Source organism: Macaca fascicularis, chromosome 9 (genome assembly GCF_037993035.2).
Source record: "Macaca fascicularis isolate 582-1 chromosome 9, T2T-MFA8v1.1".
Taxonomy (NCBI): domain Eukaryota; kingdom Metazoa; phylum Chordata; class Mammalia; order Primates; family Cercopithecidae; genus Macaca; species Macaca fascicularis.
In genome coordinates this window covers 56,813,477-56,833,780 of record NC_088383.1, presented here as the reverse complement: position 1 = coordinate 56,833,780, position 20,304 = coordinate 56,813,477, and the positions used below count along the sequence as shown (strand labels likewise).

At 53.0% G+C, this 20,304-nt stretch overlaps 1 protein-coding gene and 2 long non-coding RNA genes across 4 annotated transcripts; all 3 read right to left on the bottom strand.

Moving 5' to 3' along the window:
• Window positions 1-644: 644 nt before the first annotated feature.
• LOC123566929 (uncharacterized) lies at window positions 645-2,925 on the bottom strand. Its single transcript, XR_006689649.2, has 2 exons — window positions 2,343-2,925; window positions 645-860 (listed from the first exon to the last, which is right to left on the bottom strand). It is a non-coding gene; the product is annotated as an uncharacterized lncRNA (long non-coding RNA).
• A 6,897-nt stretch (window positions 2,926-9,822) lies between these two features.
• Window positions 9,823-12,395, bottom strand: LOC123575562 (uncharacterized). 2 transcript variants are annotated; one of them, XR_012417706.1, is made up of 4 exons: window positions 11,962-12,395; window positions 10,878-10,960; window positions 10,511-10,685; window positions 9,823-10,290 (listed from the first exon to the last, which is right to left on the bottom strand). It is a non-coding gene; the product is annotated as an uncharacterized lncRNA (long non-coding RNA). The 2 variants fall into 2 exon arrangements; XR_006700877.3 differs by lacking the exon at window positions 11,962-12,395 and having other exon boundaries at window positions 10,878-11,081.
• A 135-nt stretch (window positions 12,396-12,530) lies between these two features.
• LOC135965090 (uncharacterized) lies at window positions 12,531-17,458 on the bottom strand. The gene is made up of 2 exons (XM_065520692.1): window positions 16,988-17,458; window positions 12,531-16,662 (listed from the first exon to the last, which is right to left on the bottom strand). Exon 2 carries the CDS (start codon window positions 14,840-14,842, stop codon window positions 12,671-12,673), a length of 2,172 nt encoding a protein of 723 aa, XP_065376764.1. The 5' UTR covers window positions 14,843-16,662; window positions 16,988-17,458; the 3' UTR covers window positions 12,531-12,670.
• Between the last annotated feature and the right edge of the window lie 2,846 nt (window positions 17,459-20,304).

Sequence of the window (20,304 nt, the reverse complement as noted above, 5' to 3'; positions counted from 1 at the left end):
GTCAGGGCATCTCACAGTACCCACCCTGACCCCAATGCCTGTTCCCCTGAAGCCTCTGACCACTGGTTGCACTGTTACCTGTATTCCCTGTGCTCCCGAATTTCTTGGTCTCCTGGACCTTCTCTGTCCCCTGCCCTTCCTCTGCCCTGCCTCCTTCCTAGAGTGCAGGGGCCAGTGGGCAGGTGTGTGAGTCCTGTAGACATCTGCCTGTGCTGGCCGCTGCTGTCTGTGTGCCCCTCTCTGCTCTGGCCCTCTCTATGGGAGGGAGACAGGGTCAGGGTCAGGGGGAGTGCTGAAGAGTTTAGTGCAGAAGAGCTTGGTCCCCAGGTGGGTCTCAGACAGAGGAGCCTATGGGTGGGGTCCTGAGCCCCAGGCCAGGCTGGGGAGCTGGAGGGAGGCAGGAGGAGAAAGCTCAGGCAGCTGGAGTTGGCCTAGAGGGGAGCCCAGGCCCAGCAGGAGGCACTGCACAGCTCCTGATTGGCGGGAGGTAAGAACACTTCCGACGCAAATGCCTGGAACTGGGCACCGAGAGGGTGAAGCGCAGAAGAGAGGTGTCCCGTCCCGCGGGATCGTCAATGTAGGCCCTGGAAGAGGGGGTGGGAATTTGGGGAGCAAGAGACACGAGAAATGGAGACAAGACAGTGTCCTGATCAAGTCTCGTTTATTGGCGGCAATACAATGCCTTATATACGTTAGGAGGGGCGGGGGTTGGGCTAAGGCGGTGATGATCTCTCCGCAGTGGGCGTGGCTAGGTAGGTTTCGGTTTCTTCGGTCGGACGTCATGTTGCGCCTGCGCCGTCAGAGAGTGATTTTCGCGGGCGCGGGAAAAATGGGTGAAGAAGAAGCAGGAAGAGCGCCATCTTTTATGAGATAATAGTACAGGGAAGAAGGTAAAACTAGGGAGGAGGTATAGAGAGGAAATGTATTTAGCTCAGGCGTCAATCGTCAATTATTACTCGCTATGGCCGGGGCGCGCAGCTCCGGACAGGGAGGCAAGGATCCTGAGGACTGGATGGGGGTCTGCGCCCCACTTATAGCTTTGATGAAGAGCTGCTCCCTGAGCTGCGGGGAGGCTTGAGTTTGTGCATCGTGTGCTGTGGGTTTGGGAGAGGGAGACCTAGGTGGGCATGAGGGCGAAGAAAGCAAGTTCACGAAGAAGGACTCTGGGTGTTGGCCGAGAGGGGCAGCAGGGGCTGTGCAGGGCCTGGCCACCCTCCCTCCTGAGCCGGGGCTCTTAGAGCTCCCCCACATGGCAGGGACTCTTCGCCCGCAGCGTGAAGTCAGCCTTCAGGGTCCATGCTCGGCCCAGCCTTGCTGGCTCAGCCCATCACATTGGATTAGCCTGTCCCAGTCCTGCCACCAGAGCCAGCTCTGCCTGGCCCAACCAGTCCTGTCTGCTTTAACAGAGGCTGACAGGCCAAATCCCTGAGCCAGCCTGCAGTGCTCAGCTGCCTGCACACCCTTTGGGGCCGCTTCTCTCAGCCTTTGGTCTTTTTGTTTCAGGAGCACAGGAAGTCAAGGAGCCGTAGCACTCTTATTAAGCAGATTTGCTGCTTTGGTAGGATAAAGAGAGTGGGGGAGATTGAGTCAGGGTCAGGGATCTGGAGCTGTGGGTGCTGGGCGCAGGGCTGAGGGCTTAGCAGGATGACCTTTTCCAAACTCAGCCCTGCATATTGAAGGATACAGTGTCCAACACGAGGGAAGCCCATAGGGTTAGGTTTAGGATTAGGATTAGAGTTAAGATCAGGAATGCCAGTCCCATTGCCTGTCCTTGAATCTCAGTTGCATGCCCTTGGGTTAGGGTTAGGGTTAGGGGTTAGGGTTAGGGGTTAGGATTAGGGTTAGGGGTTAGGGTTAGGGGTTAGGATTAGGGTTAGGGGTTAGGGTTAGGGTTAGGGTTAGAGTTTGGGTTAAGAAAGTTGGTCCCATTGGAAGGGCCTGATTTGTAGTTGCACATCTATGGGATGCTCCCACTTCACCATGAAGGGTTCATGCTGGGCCTTTATGAGCTCTCCAAAGCCTAAGTGCCCTGAGACAGGCATGAGCTCAGGGAAAGCCTGGCCATACCCAGAGTACCAGCTAAGCAGCTCCTAACCCCACACCCTTCCTCCCTCTATGCTTACCAGATCAGAGGCAGAGAAAACAAAAATATCTCTAGTCAAAGTCACAGCAATGAATGAGCACGACACTGTATGTGCCTGGCACCCTCCTCCATTCAGGGAGGTCTTCACAGTGGACAGTGGCTCCAGGAGAGCTCGGGAGCTGTTTTGTAACATTCCATCCCCTCCGCCTCAATCACCTTTTTAAAGTTTTCTCAGAAAAACAATCCATGAACATCTTACCTTAACAGAGGAGCTTGAGTCTCACGGGCACACAGTCATGCAGGAAGGAGGTAAAATGGTACAGACCACTAGAGCTCACAGAATGTGTTCTAGTTCCTCAGGCTCTTAGGGTATTACTGGGGTCGCTCACTGTGCATTACTTTCATTTCTTTACAAGCAAATTAGCAGATTCAATGTGTCAACTCCAGAGGTAAGCGCTCCTGCTATTCCCATGGTGGTCCCGTAGCGGGAACAGAGCTGGGCGTGGGCCTCAGAGAGCTCTGTGTGCAGATTCCTGCCCTGCTTCTTCCAGCAAGTTGCTCAACCTGCTCTGAACTCCAGGTCCCTCCCCGGTGCAGTGAGCATAGTAAGCCCCTGCCCCATGGAGTTCTGAGAACTGTGTGGGATCCTGCGTGTGCACCGCTGGTGCTCATAACCCTGAGGTGCTTGCCCTCCAGCTGGGCTGTGTGAAAAGGAAAAGAGAAGAGCCAAGGGGTTTGCCCCCTTGCACACACCTTAGTCTTCCTGCTCCTTTCTATGTCTCCCCTCCGAGTGACTTTCATCCCCTGACCGTATCTCAGATGGTACAGAAGGCTGTCCATGGCCCCCGACTCCCCTCCCCACTGCAGGACTGCAGCTCTGGTCAGGAAAAGGCGGGGCTCATGGGGAAAGCATTGAGGTGGCCATGGGGTTCCCTGCCCAGGTGCCACTGACCTGGAGTCCTGAACTCCTGGGCCCAGAGATGCCAGCAGAGCTGCCAGCAGGCTCTGCCCACAGGACAGCCCTACTGCTCCTCCCCCAGCCTGTGGGACAGGCCTGTGCTTGTGGAGTCCTGGCTGGAGCTGCCCTCAGGCAGAGGTGGTGCAGGCTGCTAGTGGGTGAGGGTTCAGGTGGAGTGATGGGAAGGACCCTACCCCTCTCCATCCCTCCTCTGTAAAACGGGTACCAGGCCGAGGCCCCCCATCACTCTAGGGGTCTCTGGGTGGCAGGTGCTTGGGTCTTGGTAACCTCTGCCCTGGAAGATGAAGTGGGGGTACCTGGTCATGCCTTGGAATGAGCTGTGCTGCGGGCCCAGCCAACTGCAGGGGTCCCGGAGCTTCTGGAGGTCACTCCTGGTGCCTTTGCTGAGCAGGTCACTCCTTGCTGCTTCTGCAGACAACAAGGTTACCAGCATGATTATTGCTATGACCGATGGAGCACTGGTGCTAAATGCATTTCAGGACATTCTCAAAGAAGCTAGTCAGGTTCACAGTTACCAGCATTTTGCTCCACCTATTTTGATGACTAATACTTAATGCCTTCAAATGCGTTTCAGGAGACTCTCAAAGAAGCCAGCTGGGTTCACAGTTACCAGCATTTTGCTCCATCTATTTTGATGACTAATACTCAATGCCTCTTTGCCTTAGGCTGAAAGGCTTGGAGCCTGGGGGCCATCATTTACACCCTGGGTGTGGCTGATTATAAGATAGACCAGGTCATTCTAAACTGGTAACCAAGCACCACTCTGGAGCTGAGTGGAGAAAGGCGTCCCAGGCGGCTTTCCCAGGGCCACCCAGAGGACAGTCATCTAACTTGCCCCAAGTGATTTGGCCCAACCCATGGCCACTGCAAAAGTGATTGACAGCGTGTTGTATAAATCCCACCACACCAAATGGGAGGGTGGAAGAGTTCCCCATTCCCTGATAGTGGGCTGCAGGCTAGAGAAGGCTGTGGCCCTCAGAGCCTGACATTCTGCTGCCCCCAAAGCATGGGGGCAAGACACTGTCCCCTGGGCCTGTGACCTGCTGCATCCTCACCTCCTGGGCGGGGGTCCAAGCCACCCCCAGCAATTGATAACAGTAATTGCACACAGCCGGGACCACGTGTTTGCAGTGGGCGATGGAGTTTCGGAACAGCATGACCTAGTGGACAGAGTGAGTGGGGTGGATTTGAGAGGTGGTGGGGGCCTGGCTGCCGTGCCCTGAGGCTCACACTCCCTGCCCCTTTGTACCCTACTCTCTATTCCAGATCAGAACACAGGTGTCTTGAGGTGAAGTCTGTGTGGAGCCCTCCGTTGTGTGTACAGGAGGTGAGCGCTGAGGAGGCCCCGCTGTAGTAAGAAGGGTGTGTGCTGCATGTGCGGTATGTGATGTGTGTGGTGTGTTTTGTGATGTGTGTGTGTTGGCTATAGTGGGTATATGGTGTGTGGGGTGTGTTTTGTGATGTGTGTGTGTGTGTGTGTGTGTGTTGGCCATAGTGGGTATATGGTATGTGAGTGTGCGTGGTGTGGTGTGTGCTGTAGAAGTTGTGTTTGGTTGCATGTGGGGTTTGTGTGTGTGTATGTGCTGTGTGAGTGTGTGTTGCGCATCATGTATGGTGTGTGGTGTGTGTGGTATGTACATGGTGTGTAGATCATGCATGTTTCTGGTACAGTGTGTTTATGTTGTGTCTGTGGTATATGTGTGCTAGTTGTATGCGGTATAGTGTGTTTGTGGTGTGGGTGTTGTATCTGTGTGTATGTGGTGTGGGCATGCACAACAGCTAACCTGGCCCATAGACCAGGAGCAGCCAGGGTTCATCTCAGGAATGCCAGGTGGGTGTGGGAGCTGAAATATCTGTGTAATTTACCACATAAACAAAACGGGAAAGAGGAACCAGGTAATAGGGGATGAGGAACAAGAAGTGGGGGTGTCAACATCCCACAGCACCCTGGGAGCCGAAGGAAACCTCCATAGCCTGAAAAAGTCGTCCACACAAACACCCTTGATTCTCCTAGGCCCCAAAGGATAAATCCCAGCACACATCCATGCTGTCTGGGATGTGGAGAGAACGTCTTCTTGCCAGCCAGGGTCCCAGCATCGGTGGTGACAGCCCTGTGAGGGCCTCTGTGATGACCCCTGTCTGTCCTGAGCCGGAGGACGTGGGCTGGGGCTGGGCATGGCTGACATTTGTACAACTGCAGCTGCTGGGCAGAGGAAGAGAGCCCTGGGCGTACTCCCTCCGGGAGGACAGCACGAGGCCCTTAGCAAGACCACCAGGACCTCCAGCAGTTGCACTCTGGCCTGCCTGTTCCTCACTGCAGAGCACCCTGGCACTATGCTGTGGGGACAGACGTATGGTCCATATCTGAGCTCTGCTCTCCATGAGCACACAACCAGGAGCAAATAGTCCAATTCCAGCGAGCTCCAGAGGTGCCTCCCATGAACAGAAAGGACGCTGTCAGGCCCGTCGTGAGTCCCAAGGCACTGGGCTGTGCTGGGCCTGGCACAAGGCTGGGAGCTGGTAGGACCCCAAAGCAAGAACTACGCTGACACTTCCATGATTGGTCCTGGGCTCTGGTCCCCCACCCCGCCTCTCCATCACGCAGAGCTGAGGGTGGGGGTGGAGTAGAGAGAGCTCCCCTTCCCCTCAGGGTGTCTTTCTGCTGCTCCTGCTTTAAAGCCGTTCAGCTGTGCAGCAGTTGTGACAGCTGTGCTCCTCTGATGATGTCCCCTGGACATGCACAGGCTGTGGCATCTGAGCAGCCCTGTCAACCGCAGGTGAGGATGTGAGTCGTCATCCTCCCTGGAGGCAGCTGAGTGGAGATGACAGGTGCCCTCTGCCCACCAGCTTCCAGCTTGGCCCGCTGCCTCTGCCCACGTGACCTGGCAGTCACAGCCCTGACCTGTCAGCTGTTGGCCGACTTGTACAAAGCCACCCCACATGGAGGGTGACAGTCGCAGTAGGGAAAGACCAAGGCAGGAGCCTGGAACCCAAATGCAACAGAATGAACCCTGTCAGCAGGCTGCCACCAACAAGCCACAAGGGCTCCGGGGAGCCCAGGGAGGAGGCCAAGGAGGGAGGCACGCAGCCCAGACTCTCCCATTTATCCCTGGGCCTCATATCCAGCCTGGCAGAGACCTCTGCTGGGCTCAGGACCAGCCTGGAGCAGTGAGGCTCTCCAGGGGCCACTCCCTGCTCTGGGCACCCTGTGCAGAGGTGGGACCAGGTGGGGCATAGGCAGTCTGCAAGCCCTGCCTCAACGTGAAGGGCCGAGCCCACTTGCCCTTGGCAGTCCTGCTCGAAGGACACCTCGTCCCTGATGACCAGCCTCTCTGACTCCCTGCAGCCCAAGGGCTTGGTCTGTCCCTCTCGTCAGTCACTTGTCACTCAGGATGTACTATGACTTCTGGTTGTCTATGTCCAAGTATAATTTTCTTATTTAGTTCTGTCTTTCTTCTAATCTTTCATTATTAAATTTTTCAAACTTTACAGCCAAGTGGAAATGATTGTGCAATGTATATGCCTGTTTGTGTCATGGAGATTTTTAATTAATGCTTGACCACGCTTGCTTTATCCTGTCTCTGTGTGTTTCTTCCTCTCTCTGTCTATCTTTCTCTCCACCAATTCATCTTATTTTTGGATGCATTCAAAGTATTTTATAGTCCTCAGGGTACTTTACCCCTAAACCCTTCAGTTCGTATATCTTTCACTAGGGAACAGTATTTGTTAAGTTCTCTTTTTGCAGCGCACAAATCTTTTTTTTTTTTTTTTTGAGACGGAGTCTCGCTCTGTCACCCAGGCTGGAGTGCAGTGGCCGGATCTCAGCTCACTGCAAGCTCCGCCTCCCGGGTTCACGCCATTCTCCTGCCTCAGCCTCCCGAGTAGCTGGGACTACAGGCGCCTGCCACCTCGCCCGGCTAAGTTTTTTTGTATTTTTTAGTAGAGACGGGGTTTCACTGTGTTACCCAGGATGGTCTCCATCTCCTGACCTCGTGATCCGCCCGTCTCGGCCTCCCAAAGTGCTGGGATTACAGGCTTGAGCCACCGCGCCCGGCCGACAAATCTTAAGTGCATCATCTGTATGAGTTTTGACGAGAGCACACCACATCCGTGTAACCGCAGACCCTGTGAAGATGTGGAATGTTACCACGGCCCCAGAAAATCCCCTCAGACCTCCCTGTGCATGTGGCTCAGTAGTTCCCTGGGATTGAGACAAGAAGTGGAATTGTTGCATTAAGGGCACACACTTGTGAAACGTTCTTCAGTAGTGTTGCTTATCTGTCCAGGCCACACCAAGCAGTGTGCGGGAGTCCTAGGCCCCACTGCCCCCCTCCCCCAGCACAGGTGACTTCCATCTGTGTCCTGTTGCCCTTCTGGTAAGTCGTCAGCCCTACAACACTGCTCAGGACTGCAAGGACTTGACCCCTGTGGCCTGAGGGAGCACTGTAGGATTTCAGGGTGGAGAGCTCCAGCTGAACTGCCCCTGTGCAGAGGCTGAGGCAGGGTGCCTTTCCTGGCTTCCTTGGATTGGGAAGGGTGTGGGAGTCCTCCTGTGTCCTCAAGGCCCAACTACCTCCTCGTGGACCCTCAGTGACACCAGATGAGGATTTGGTCCAGTGGACACACAGATATTCATTCAGACACAGCCACTTCCTTGTAGGGAAGCCCCCTGGGAATTCAGTTTTGGGGATGGATCACAGGAGCAGGGAGGTCAGAGTGGAGACTGCCCTCCACTCTTCCTTACTTGGACTTTTGAGTGTTGTTCTTACATGATCCAAGCAAGAGATTATTCATGGATATGACTTTAATAATGCAAAGAGCCAGGACCAAGTTATTTGCAGATTCAAGTTTAGCAAAACAAAAGTCATTGGTAAGTAGCCTCCTCTGAAATCTGCAATGATCCAATGAGGTTTTCCTTTGAGCATTACGGTGACATTCAAACGATTTCAGATTTCAGAGCATTTTGGATTTTGAATTTTCAGATTAGGGATACTCAACCTAACTAAGCAAGGTCACCTGTGTAGAGCAGCTGGCACAAGTATGGACTTTATAATATTTTAAACTCTCCTATCGTTTGGCAACACTCAAGCATCGGGGAACCTCTGCAATTGGAGAGTGGCCTGAGGAAGCGCCCAGTCTAGGCAGACACTGTGCCCTGGGTAGCGGGGGAGTGTGCTCTTCCCTGCTGAGTGCCTGAGGTGCTTTTGGATTTTCTGCATCCCCCTCAATTCTCCCTCTTGACCCCTTGATACATTCATTCCACCTGATCATGTTATGTTCAATGGGCTCTTATTCAGGGTCATCTGGCAAACTTGGAATGACTCCTCTCCCTGCAGGATGCTTCTCGGCCATCTCTCCTCCTGTCCCTGCGTATATAGAGTGGGGCAGAGGCTGTCATTGTCACAGTCTCATGTGGCAGAGTTGTGTAGGTGGTCTCAGGCCATTAAGATTCCACTGACATATACTTTCATGGGAGTGACTTAGGGACGGAGCAGCCCCTTCCTAAGGAGAGCTACTGGGTATTGACTGCTTCTTATATCAGGTATTGTGCCAAGTGCCTTACACTCACTGTCTCCATGAATTCTCCAAGCAGCCTTACTGCATTTCCTTTGCATGGGTGGATAACTAGGGCAGGGGTGACGGAAGAGCTTTCCCAGCACCACACACCTGGAGAGTAGACCCAGGAGATCTGTCTGCCCAGTGGGGGCCTTCCGTGTCCCTGAGATGATGGTTTTTGGGGAAGGCATGGCCCTGCCTATCCCCAGGAAGTCCAATCAGACGCCTCCTCTGCCCGCCTGTGGGTGCACTGGTTTCCTGGAGGGCACTAGTTTTTTCTCCAAGGTGGGCCAGCACCAGGTCTCACATAGGAAAGCCCATGCCACAGTCCTGGGTGCCTCTGCAGACGGCCACACTGCTCCTGGTTGGTGACTGTGCAGAAGTGACTGGGCATGGCTGTGTATTGCAGGGAGCTAGGATGCACTGAGGAGTGACTTTGTCATTGATTACATTTTCCTCTGAAGAAAACATTCATGAAACATTTTAGAAATAGGGAAGCAAGAAGACATATTCAAAGCTTGATGTTTCTATCTGCTTCGTGTTTTCTGTCTTTATAGGCTACATTTTTGTAATTTAAGAAATTTTTTAATATGGTGACTGAAGTATGGGTTTAATCAGTTAATCTGTTTGAAAACTCTTTTTCCAGCAGCCCGGTGTTGCTGGGCCCTCTGCCTATCTTGGCCCTGAACCATGGCCTCAGGGTGCCAGTGCCACCCGCCCTCCCCTGGAGCTCCCTGAGCTGTCCCAAATGCCATACTGCAGTCAGATCACACCTCTTGGGGATTTTTAACCCAGTAATCCCAATCTTTCCATCTCTCAAAGTAAATCTGTTTCCTAACCATGTTTTCCTGATCGTTATCTTTATCAGCACCAAGGAAGAGGTCAACAGTTTAGAAATTCATGGCTAATCTGACAGTTGGGTTCAGGCCAACAAATTGTTCCATGTGGAAATGAATCATTTTGCCCACAGTAACACTGACCTACATGAAAAAGAGAAAAACAATAGAAATTACTTTTATGTATACATGAAATTTTAATTTATAAAATTATATTATATTTTGCTATACATTTGTACAATTATTTTACAGTGTTAATTATATTTTATTATAAAAATCATACAATGTAGAAAAAAGAAACATAGACAAAACATAATGAATAAAAACATTACCCCAAATCCCAAACCCAAAGACAAGTGCTATTAACATTTTCAACTACAGCATAATAAATTTAATTTTGCTTAAATATGACGGAAGAAAAAGAAAATGAAATGGGATTGAAGAAACTGTGGAGCATCACACGAATGCTTCTGGTCGCCTGTGACGAAGTGGCTGTCCCTTCCCCTCCATGCCTCTCCTTCCCTCTGCTCATGGACATCACAGCACATCACACTCTGCCATCTATTTTGTTCTCTATTTTTAATTTTGTTGTCTGTCTCCCACGCAGTCCTTAAAGGTGAGTTCTTGAGAGCAGGGACTCTGCCTGCCTGTTCCTGTTACACAGCAGAGCGCTGCACAGGGCCTGGGTGTGGCGGGTGCTCATAGGGGTCTCTGCAATAGGAAAGCAGAGCCCAGATGCCGGTTGTGGACCATGGGGTCAGCTCTGCGTGATGAGGACCGGAGGTGGGAGGGACAGTGGACGAACATGTGCATCGACATTCTTCCCACGTCATTTCCTTTTAGAAAAAAAAAAAAAAAATCAGTATGGACAAGACTTTCATGACTTGCCCTGGACCAAAGATTAAAAACAACCTGGACAGTAAGAATCTCTGGCAGGAGGCCCTAGAGGGCAGGAGGCCAAGGGTCACGGTTGGGCACCGTGAGGTGTACAGAATGTGGATGCCCCCCTGCTGGGGCAGCACGTGTCTGCGGCTGGTCTAAGGACACAGTGCTCACCTCCCTTGTTGGTGGCCCCCAAGGTGTTCAGGGATCCGCAGTGTCCTAGGGATCTGTAGTGTCCTAGAGATCTGCAGTGTCCTAGGGTCTGTGAGGAGGGCAAGATGCCGGAGATGATTGCCCGAGGAATGGTCCCGTTGCTCCAGGTCACCTTTCAGAGTTAAGCCAACGGACTCTGTAAATACAGAAGAGCCAGAATGGTTGACACCAAGCAGCCATTTGTGGTCACTTAGGACACAGTCACAATGACATGAGATCTCATGCAAGGCCCCTCGCTGCTGGACCCACATCCCCCTTGGCCATCATTGCTGAGGTAGACCTCATAGTGCTTTGGGGAATGAGAGCATTGCCCATGCTGTCCACTCACCGAGGGCAAGAACTGCATCTCCCTGGGCTGGCTGTCACCATCTTCGCTTTCTGTGCTTTAGGGAGGTCTTTGTTGAAGCCAGCCTGAACAATGGCAGAAATGTCTTTTCTAATGACATCACTTTGAAGAGCACCACCTGTGTGAGTACCAGGGTGGGGATGCCACCAACCTGGGCTGTCCAGAGCCCCTGCACTGGAATGAGGTACACCCTGGGGAGGACAGGAAGAGCACACAGTTCCTAGGCAGTCCCAGAAAAGTAGCATGTGCAGCAGACACCTGAGCCTGCTTGATCCTGTTCCAGCTGGCACAGGGGGGTTAGGCTTGGAGGCTGTGTGCCAGGAGCCAGAATCCAGGACCTCTAGAGTCTCCAGCTTCTCCACATGGGCCTCCCAGGTCCAGGGGATCTGGAGAATTCCACGCACTACCTTCAGGATGCGCGTGCCGCTGAACCGGTGCCCCAGCTGCTAATCTGATCCTAAACCCACTTACAACCCCATCCCCGCAGCCTGCCTGGTAGTCATCTGCTGTCATTTCCCAGATGCTGTCAGCCTCCTTTCTGCCTCTCCTCCCTGCTCGGGCCCCGGAGCTGCCCCTCTCTGCTCCCTCCCCGAGCCCTGCAGTATGTCCCCTCCCGCTGCTGATGGGGAGGCTGTCAGGCGCCCAGGCCAGGCTCAGGCCCAGCTCAGGCCAGCACAGGTTCTCTCCTCTCCCCTCCCTAGCCTTCTTTCTAAGCAGAGGTGGAAGGCCTGGGCAGCCTGCATTCCCACGGATGCCGCCCAAAGTCCCTTTACTGTGAAGAACAGCCAGAGAAGAGTTCCCGTTGCTTACACCCCATGTATCCCTGGTTCTGAGCCAGGCCTTTCTCCGAGCTCTGTAAACCTCACAAGTGCCCCCAGGGAGGGAGGCTTATTCCCTTTCCACAAGTGTGGAGGCTGAGGCTCAGAGCGGTGCGTGGATGTGCCCATGGTGCAGAGCCTGGAAGTGGGGAGAGCGGCTGTGGGGGATGGACCCGGGTCTCCTGCCCCTGCTCCTGCACCTGCACCTCTCTCGGCCACGGTACCCCCACCCTCACTTATCTTTGTACCTGTAGATTTAGTTGTCCTCAAAGAAGCCCTGTGCTGCAAGCGAGGTGTTCAGTGAGGCTAGGTTCATCAGATCACAGAAATTTCTGGGACTTTCTTGGCAATGCTCTAGGGCAGAGCCTTTGAGCAGGACCGAAGGAGGAGTCTGTAGCTCTCTGGTGACCAGCCCTGGCCACTAGCCTCACTTTGGTACATGGAGGAGGGACCAGCTAGGGAGAGCGAGGAGTGGGCAGATGGGTCACCAAATGGTGGGCACCGGGAAGAGGCCACCCAGGCCACTGACATTTGGATTGTCTACCAGGCGTAGTGCACGTTAATACCTTTCTCCTACAGGGTGCCAGTCCACCACAGACCACCATTCGCCACAGGCAACCCGTCCATCACAGAACACGCATCCATCACGGACTACCTGTCCATCACAGGCCACTCATCCCCCCCAGAGCACCCATTCATTATAGAACACCCGTCCACCACAGGCCACCCATCCATCACAGGCCACCCATTTACCACAGAGCACCCATCCACCACACAGCACCCATTCACCACAGATCACCCACCCAACACAGAACACCCATCCACTACAGGCCACCCATTCACCACACAGCACCCATCCACCACAGAACATTCATCCACCACAGGCCACCCAATCGCCACAGAGCACCCATTTACCATAGAACACCCATCCATCACAGAACATGTGTCCACCACAGACTACCTGTCCACTACAGGCCACCCATTCATCACAGGCCACCCATCCACCACAGGCCAACCATTCCCCACAGGCCACCCATTCCCCATAGGCCACCTTTTCACCATAGAGCCCCCATTCACCACAGAACACCCATTCATCCCAGGGCACCCATTCATCACAAAGCACCCATCCATTACAGCCCCTACATCCACCACAGGCCAGCCATTCACCACAGAGCCCCCATCCATCACAGAACACCCGTCTGCCACAGGCCACCCATTCACCACAGAGCACCCATCCACCACAGGCCAGCCATTCACCACAGGCCACCCATTCACCACAGAGCACCCATCCACCACAGGCCAGCCATTCACCACAGGCCACCCATTCACCACAGAGCCCCCATCCACCACAGGCCAGCCATTCACCACAGGCCACCCATTCACCACAGAGCCCCCATCCACCACAGGCCAGCCATTCACCACAGGCCACCCATTCACCACAGAGCCTCCATCCACCACAGGCCACGCATTCACCACAGAGCCCCCATCCACCACAGGCCACGCATTCACCACAGAGCCTCCATCCACCACAGGCCACGCATTCACCACAGAGCCCCCATCCATCACAGGCCAGCCATTCACCACAGGCCACCCATTCACCACAGAGCCTCCATCCACCACAGGCCACGCATTCACCACAGAACTCCCATCCATCACAGGCCAGCCATTCACCACAGGCCACCCATTTACCATAGAGCCCCCATCCATCACAGGCCAGCCATTCGCCACAGGCCACCCATTCACCACAAAGCCTCCATCCATCACAGGCCACGCATTCACCACAGAGCCCCCATCCATCACAGGCCATGCATTCACCACAGAGCCTCCATCCATCACAGGCCAGCCATTCACCACAGAGCCCCCATCCATCACAGGCCAGCCATTCACCACAGGCCACCCATTCACCACAGAGCCTCCATCCACCACAGGCCACGCATTCACCACAGAACTCCCATCCATCACAGGCCAGCCATTCACCACAGGCCACCCATTTACCATAGAGCCCCCATCCATCACAGGCCAGCCATTCGCCACAGGCCACCCATTCACCACAAAGCCCCCATCCATCACAGGCCACGCATTCACCACAGAGCCCCCATCCATCACAGGCCATGCATTCACCACAGAGCCTCCATCCATCACAGGCCAGCCATTCACCACAGAGCCCCCATCCATCACAGGCCAGCCATTCACCACAGAGCCGCCATCCATCACAGGCCAGCCATTCACCACAGGCCACGCATTCACCACAGAGCCCCCATCCATCACAGGCCACGCATTCACCACAGAGCCCCCATCCATCACAGGCCAGCCATTCACCACAGGCCACCCATTCACCACAGAGCCCCCATCCATCACAGGCCACGCATTCACCACAGAACCCCCATCCATCACAGGCCAACCATCCACCACAGGCCACCCATTCACCACAGAGCCCCCATCCATCACAGGCCAGCCATTCACCACAGGCCACGCATTCACCACAAAGCCCCCATCCATCACAGGCCATGCATTCACCACAGAGCCGCCATCCATCACAGGCCAACCATCCACCACAGGCCACCCATTCACCACAGAGCACCCATCCATCACAGGCCACTCGTTCACCACAGAACACCCATCCATCACAGGCCAGCCATCCATCACAGGCCAGCCATTCACCACAGGCCACCCATTTACCACAGAGCATCCATCCATCACAGGCCAGCCATCCATCACAGGCCACTCGCCCACCACAGAGTCCCCATCCATCACAGGCCAACCTTCCATCACAGGCCACCCATCCATCACAGGCCACCCGTCCACCACAGTCCACCCATTCACCACAGAATATCCATCTATCACAGAGCACCCTTCCACCCCAAACCAGCCATCTATCACATACCACCCATCCACCACAGACCACCCGTCCATCATAGACCATTCATTTATCATAGACCATTCATTCACTGCAAACCACCCATCCATCACACACCACCCATCCACCACAGACCACCCATCCACCACAAAGCACCCGTTAATCACACACTGCCCATCCATCACAGAGCGCCCATCCATCACAGCCCACTTGTTCATCAGAGAGTACCCATCTGCCACAGAGCACTCGTCCATCATAGGACACTGGTCCATCACAGGAGGCAAGTCAACCAGAGGGCTGGACAAGCAACCCACTAATCATCCAGGTCCTGCTGGCCCTGCTCCTGACCCTGCTGCTGCTTTGTGGTTTCTGGCAGGTGTGTGACAGGAGAATAAGTGCTCCCTGCCCGCCCAGCCCTGGGGCTCAGACACAGGTCCAACCTCCAAGGACTTCAGCATGTGACTGCCACATGATCCCACCTGTGGGAAGTTTCCCATCAGTTCCCAGGTCATCACATGAGCCAAGGGAAGCTGTCCACACGTTCACAGAGTCTAGGAATCCTAGGCTTCTGTAGGACCTCCTGCCCCGGCTGGTCACAGAGAGCTGGCCTGGGATGCCCTGGACATGGGGCTGAGGCCTGCCCTGGCTCCTAGAGAAAAGTGACCCCAGAATCCCTGAAACCAGGGCTACCTCAACAATCCGGACTTCCGGAAGCCTCAGATGGACAGGCCAGGAGGCGTCCTCTGTGTGGAGGGAGGAAGAGAGGGTCCCCCATGAGGCCCTGCTGGCCCAAATGGAAGACAGTGCTATAACCCCCAGCTGTCTGTGCCTTGAGAAACCAGCATGGATCTTGGCATATGTCTGGTGCCTTCTCCATTCCTTCATCTGTCTTTACTGAGCTCCAGCTTCCTCTGGGCCCCATGCTGGGCTGGGGAGGGACAGAAATGAAGCAGCTACTGTTCCCCATGGGGAGCTCACAGTCCTGTCTGGTCAGGGCTGAGGATGAAACGTCCACCCCACAGGAGTGGGAATGGCTACCTGTAAGGCAGAGCAGGACCCAAAAGCAGAGATGGAGCCCAGGGCGGGGAGGGCAATAGAGGCCTTGGAGTTGAGGTGGATGGACCCAGCCCAGAGAGCTGCAGACAGACAGAGCAGGGGGAGGAGAGGACAGAGCCCAGCCCAGGGAACACACAGGTCTCATCTCTGCCCAGGGAGCCACGAGGGGAGGAAACCGGGGACTCAGCCATGAGGCTGGGAGGTCAGGGAAGGCTCCCAGGGACAGATAGGCTCTCCCTGAGGAAGGGAAGAGGGGCGGGCGCTCTCTTTTCCATATGGCTGTGGGCAGAGAAGGACACTTGCAGGGGCTGGGCCTCTCTAGGGACCTGATCCCTGGCCTGGCTGACCCCTAGGAACCCCACAGCAGCAGTACAGGGGTTCCCCTTGGATAAGGTTGGAGGCTGAGGCCTGGAAGAAGGAGCCTGCTTGGTACAGCACAGGCTCAGAGTGCCCAGGTGACACCCTAAAGACCGTGCTCTGTCCTGCTGCCCCACCCCCATCCAGCTCTGCTCCATACCAGGGTCCCAGCTGGGTACAAGGCCAAGGCAGAGCCAGCCCACTCCCATCCAGCTCTACTCCAGACCAGGGTCCCAGCTGTGTACAGGGCCAAGGCAGAGCCTGCCCACCCCCATCCAGCCCATGTTTGTCTCTTTTGAACATTCTAGACTGTCAAGGATCCACCACCTCTGCAGAAACCAGAAAAGGTAAGTCGCAGTTCCAGTCCCGATATTGTCACATCCCAAGGAGTCCACTGACCTTCACCAAGAGTGCCATGAAGCCTGAGCCCCATGACCTCCACCTACTTGGGAAGAGAAGAAGGTGACAGAGGGGCAGAGTGGAGCCTGAGAAGGGTGGGGACTCACAGTAATGTCCCCAGCACACCCTTCTTGCTCCCTGCACCCCTCAACATGAGCCTTCTCACCAATTCACAGCCTGGGGTGGCCAGTTTCAGCAACTGTGATGATCTCTCCTGAGTAAATGGGGCTCTTCTGACAATACCCACGGAGCATGTACAAGATGCTGAGGATGGAGCGCTCTGGAAAAGAAGCCCCATGTTTTAGGGATCTGGCCCCATCCCCAGCCTCCGGATGCGGGTGTGGCTCCATTTGGCCTCCCTGGATCCCTGTCTCCTGGCAGGGATGAGGGGCTGGCTAACGTTAGCTTCAAGGGACTGCAGGGCTGAAGGATGCAGGAGTCCTGGCAGGCACCGAGCTGGGAGAGACACCCAGCCCAGTGAACACAGGGGCCAGGAGTCCGGAAGCAGGCTCCTGGGACAGGGACCCACCCCAAGGGCCATGGGCAGTGGTGAGGGCAGTAGCTGAGGCAGGAGGCCCTGGACCTGAGATGGGGGGGGAACAGACCTCCCTGGCCAAGTCTGTCCACTGCGGTGCTGCAGAGTGGGCTCGGGGAGGATGCATCTGCAACCAGGTGGATGCGGACAGCCACTTGCAAATTCTGGGACCATTGCACAGCCCCCAGAGCAGGCCTCTTTCAACAAGGGTGGTCACGGGAGAACCAAAGGGACAGAGATGAAGTCGTTGGCATTTAGGGGAAAAACCATGTCTGCAAACCAGGAGGAGTTTGCATGTTTCTCACGCGAAAGATGCTCCCCTGTTGTGTGGGCTCCTCACTGGTCCTTTCATTCCACAGACGCACATCTGGGAGCGGTCAGCACTGTGCCTGGTGCTGGGGCAATGACACCATGGCCTTGCACTCAGGATCTGCCCGTAAAGGAAGCAAACAGTTGTTTTCCTTAGTTTAGAAGCCAGAATAGGAGAAACTACCTCCTCTTCCTTCATCACCACTGCCCCCGCCTCCTGTGAACACCTGCCCCACTGTGATTTTTTATTGCTGTGGGTGCCGAGGAGTGTACAGGATAAGAGGGATAGAGGTGAGAAGCACAGAGGGGCTGTGACCCCCAGGCTGGGACTGCAGGAGGAGGGTGCAGCTGGGTCCTGCTGCAGAGGCCTGGGCCCTGGAGGAAGGCAGGCTCTATGGGTGTTGGCCTTGGGTCACTTGATGCCAGGGGCAACCAGATGCCCACCTCACCCTAGTGTCCCAGTGGAGGGCAAGTATGAGGGCTCCTGTCCCCTGCACCACCAGGCCTGTCCCAGCACAAGGAGTTTCCTCTTTGAAGGATCCAGATTTCTGGACATAGCAGCTAGTGACGTCTGAGCAGTCCTGGCTCTCCCAGGGGTTATAATCAGCTCTGGTAGTGGCTTAGGTTTCAAATCAGTGGCCTGCGGGTTGATGAGTCAAACAAACTGAATCACAAAGTCTCCCACAGGTCAGTAAAATATCAACGTAAAATAATCAAAGGGTCAGAATGTAGATTAAAGATAATTTATTCACTTGAAAAGATTGAGGATGGACCAACTGGGAAGCATAGATTCCAGAAAACAAGTCAGTATTACAAAGTGGAGAAGTTAGGGACCATTTATACAGACAAAGTTTAGGAAAGTTAAACTGAATTTTAACATCTGTCCATGTGAAGTTTAATGCATAGTTACAATGATCTGATTAGTGGAGATAGTCTTTCTCTTTTGGGAAAGGTATATTTAACATTCCACACTAAAGATGTAACTATCATGAGGTCTTGGGCACCCTCTGTTCTCAGTTAAGAACAGGACAACAAAAGGAGGCAAGTAATCTATAACAAGGATCAATGATGGGAAGGGAGGCGTTCTGGTCTCTGGTCTCTCCTAGTCATTTACAGAACTAGAACAATGAGAGAGAGTTAAGCTATAATCTATGAAGCCAAATTGCAAACATGGTATGTGACTGAGTCTTCAGGGCTTAACTTCCCCCTTAGCATAATAAATTTAGAAGGTCAGGACATTTTACTTCTCTTACATTTCTTCCTTTTCTTCAAATTATTTCAGAGAAAACATGGCAGAAGAATCATGTATTTAAGTCAAAATCTCATCCTACTAAGAAGGCTCGTTCCTAGGAAGTCAGGTCCAATAGGGGAAGAATTAGAAAGAAGTAAAGCCAATGTATGAAGTAAACAAGGGAGAAGTGGTCCTCAAATCTGATTCAGGCCACATGACTGCCTCTTCATTCAAAGCAGTTCTTTGAGCAACCATTATTCTAGCCTTTTTGGTTGTGCATTGACTCAATTGCAAACATGTGCCATAACAGCAGTGTAGACAAAAACAGGACAAAACACAACAAATGATTACAATTCCCAGAATTAGTAACAGTTTTTTTACACCAAGTTCTGCAAGATACAAACCAGCTGCATAACTAATCAGAGTACTGAATCTGAAAAGTTAGTTATTTGAATTTGTATACCCGTGATTAATTTCATGATGTTGTTCAAGTCATCTGGAGTAGAGACACAACACTGAGATTTTCTGATGTACAAGTTCCTCCTCAGGCTGCACTGAGTATATCTAAAGCCATACTCTTCTGTAATGTAGCAGTTCTCATAAAAGCAACTTACTTGTTTAGCAATGCCATACCCATGGAGCTATTATTTAAGGCCTTTTGTGTATAATTGGTTAGGATCTCTTCATGACAAATGATACTCTCAATACCTGATTTGTGGTACAAAGATGAAAGTTAAATGATCATACCGATGAAACGCAGGATGAACACAATGAGATTGTGAATGAGAAAAATTTGCAGATTTTGACAGGGTATGAACTACTTAGCCCTGTGCCCAAGCATAAGCCAAGGAACACGGTCTTAGCCTATCCTGGGGGTAACCATGGCCACAAGTTAGTACTACATAGCCAAGACATTCCATTTGGAGCTAACCAATAAATACTTGCTCATTGTGCCTGTTCACCATCATGCCAATCAGTACTTTGTAATGTAATAGTGTGGATATATCATTCTTTGGATATCCATCCCACATCTTCAGCGTTATTTGAGTAAGGTATCTTTGGTATAATTTATCTGTTCACAAAACAAACGTGCAAGCTGACTGAGCTGACCACAGCAGAGGGTAAGCCAGATAAAACAGTCCCAGATTTGTGTTATACTAACCTGAAATTGAGTTGTCTTGTCTCTCAAATGAGGCAGTGCTGTTTCATCCCTCTGTCGGGGCACCATCAGTGTTAAAGGTAATGTATTAGTCCATTCTCACACTGCTATAAATACCTAAAACTGGGTAATTTATAAGGAAAAGAGGTTTAATTGGCTCATGGTTCTGCAGGCTGTACAGGAAGCATGGCTGAGGAGACCTCCAGAAACTTGCAATCATGGTGGAAGGCGAAGGGGAAGCAGGGATGTCTTACATGGCCAGAGTAAAGGAATAGAGAGAATGGGGAGGTGCCACACACTTATAAACAATCAGATCTCATGATAACTCACTCTCTAACATGAGAAGAGCAAGGGAGAAATCCGCCCCCATGATCCAATCACCTCCCAACAGGATCCTCCTCCAACACTGGAGATTCCAATTCAACATGAGACTTGGGCAGGGACACAAATCCAAACCATATCAGGTAATGAACTAGTTTCTTATACTGAGAAGCTCTTCCCATGCTCTTTACTCTGTAAAGTATTATTAATAGGCCAGTGGCATACTTTATCCTTAGTCATGCTAGTGTCAAGCATCAATGACTGTTTACAGAAACATGAATACATTCCTCCTCCTCCTCCTCCTTCTTTCTTCTTCTTCTTCTTCTTCTTCTTCTTCTTCTTCTTCTTCTTCTTCTTCTACTTCTTC

What these genes read in the sequence shown, in the direction of transcription:
- LOC135965090 (XM_065520692.1), bottom strand. Translation starts at nt 14,842, where the DNA reads ATGGACCAGTGTCCTATGATGGACGAGTGCTCTGTGGCAGATGGGTAC.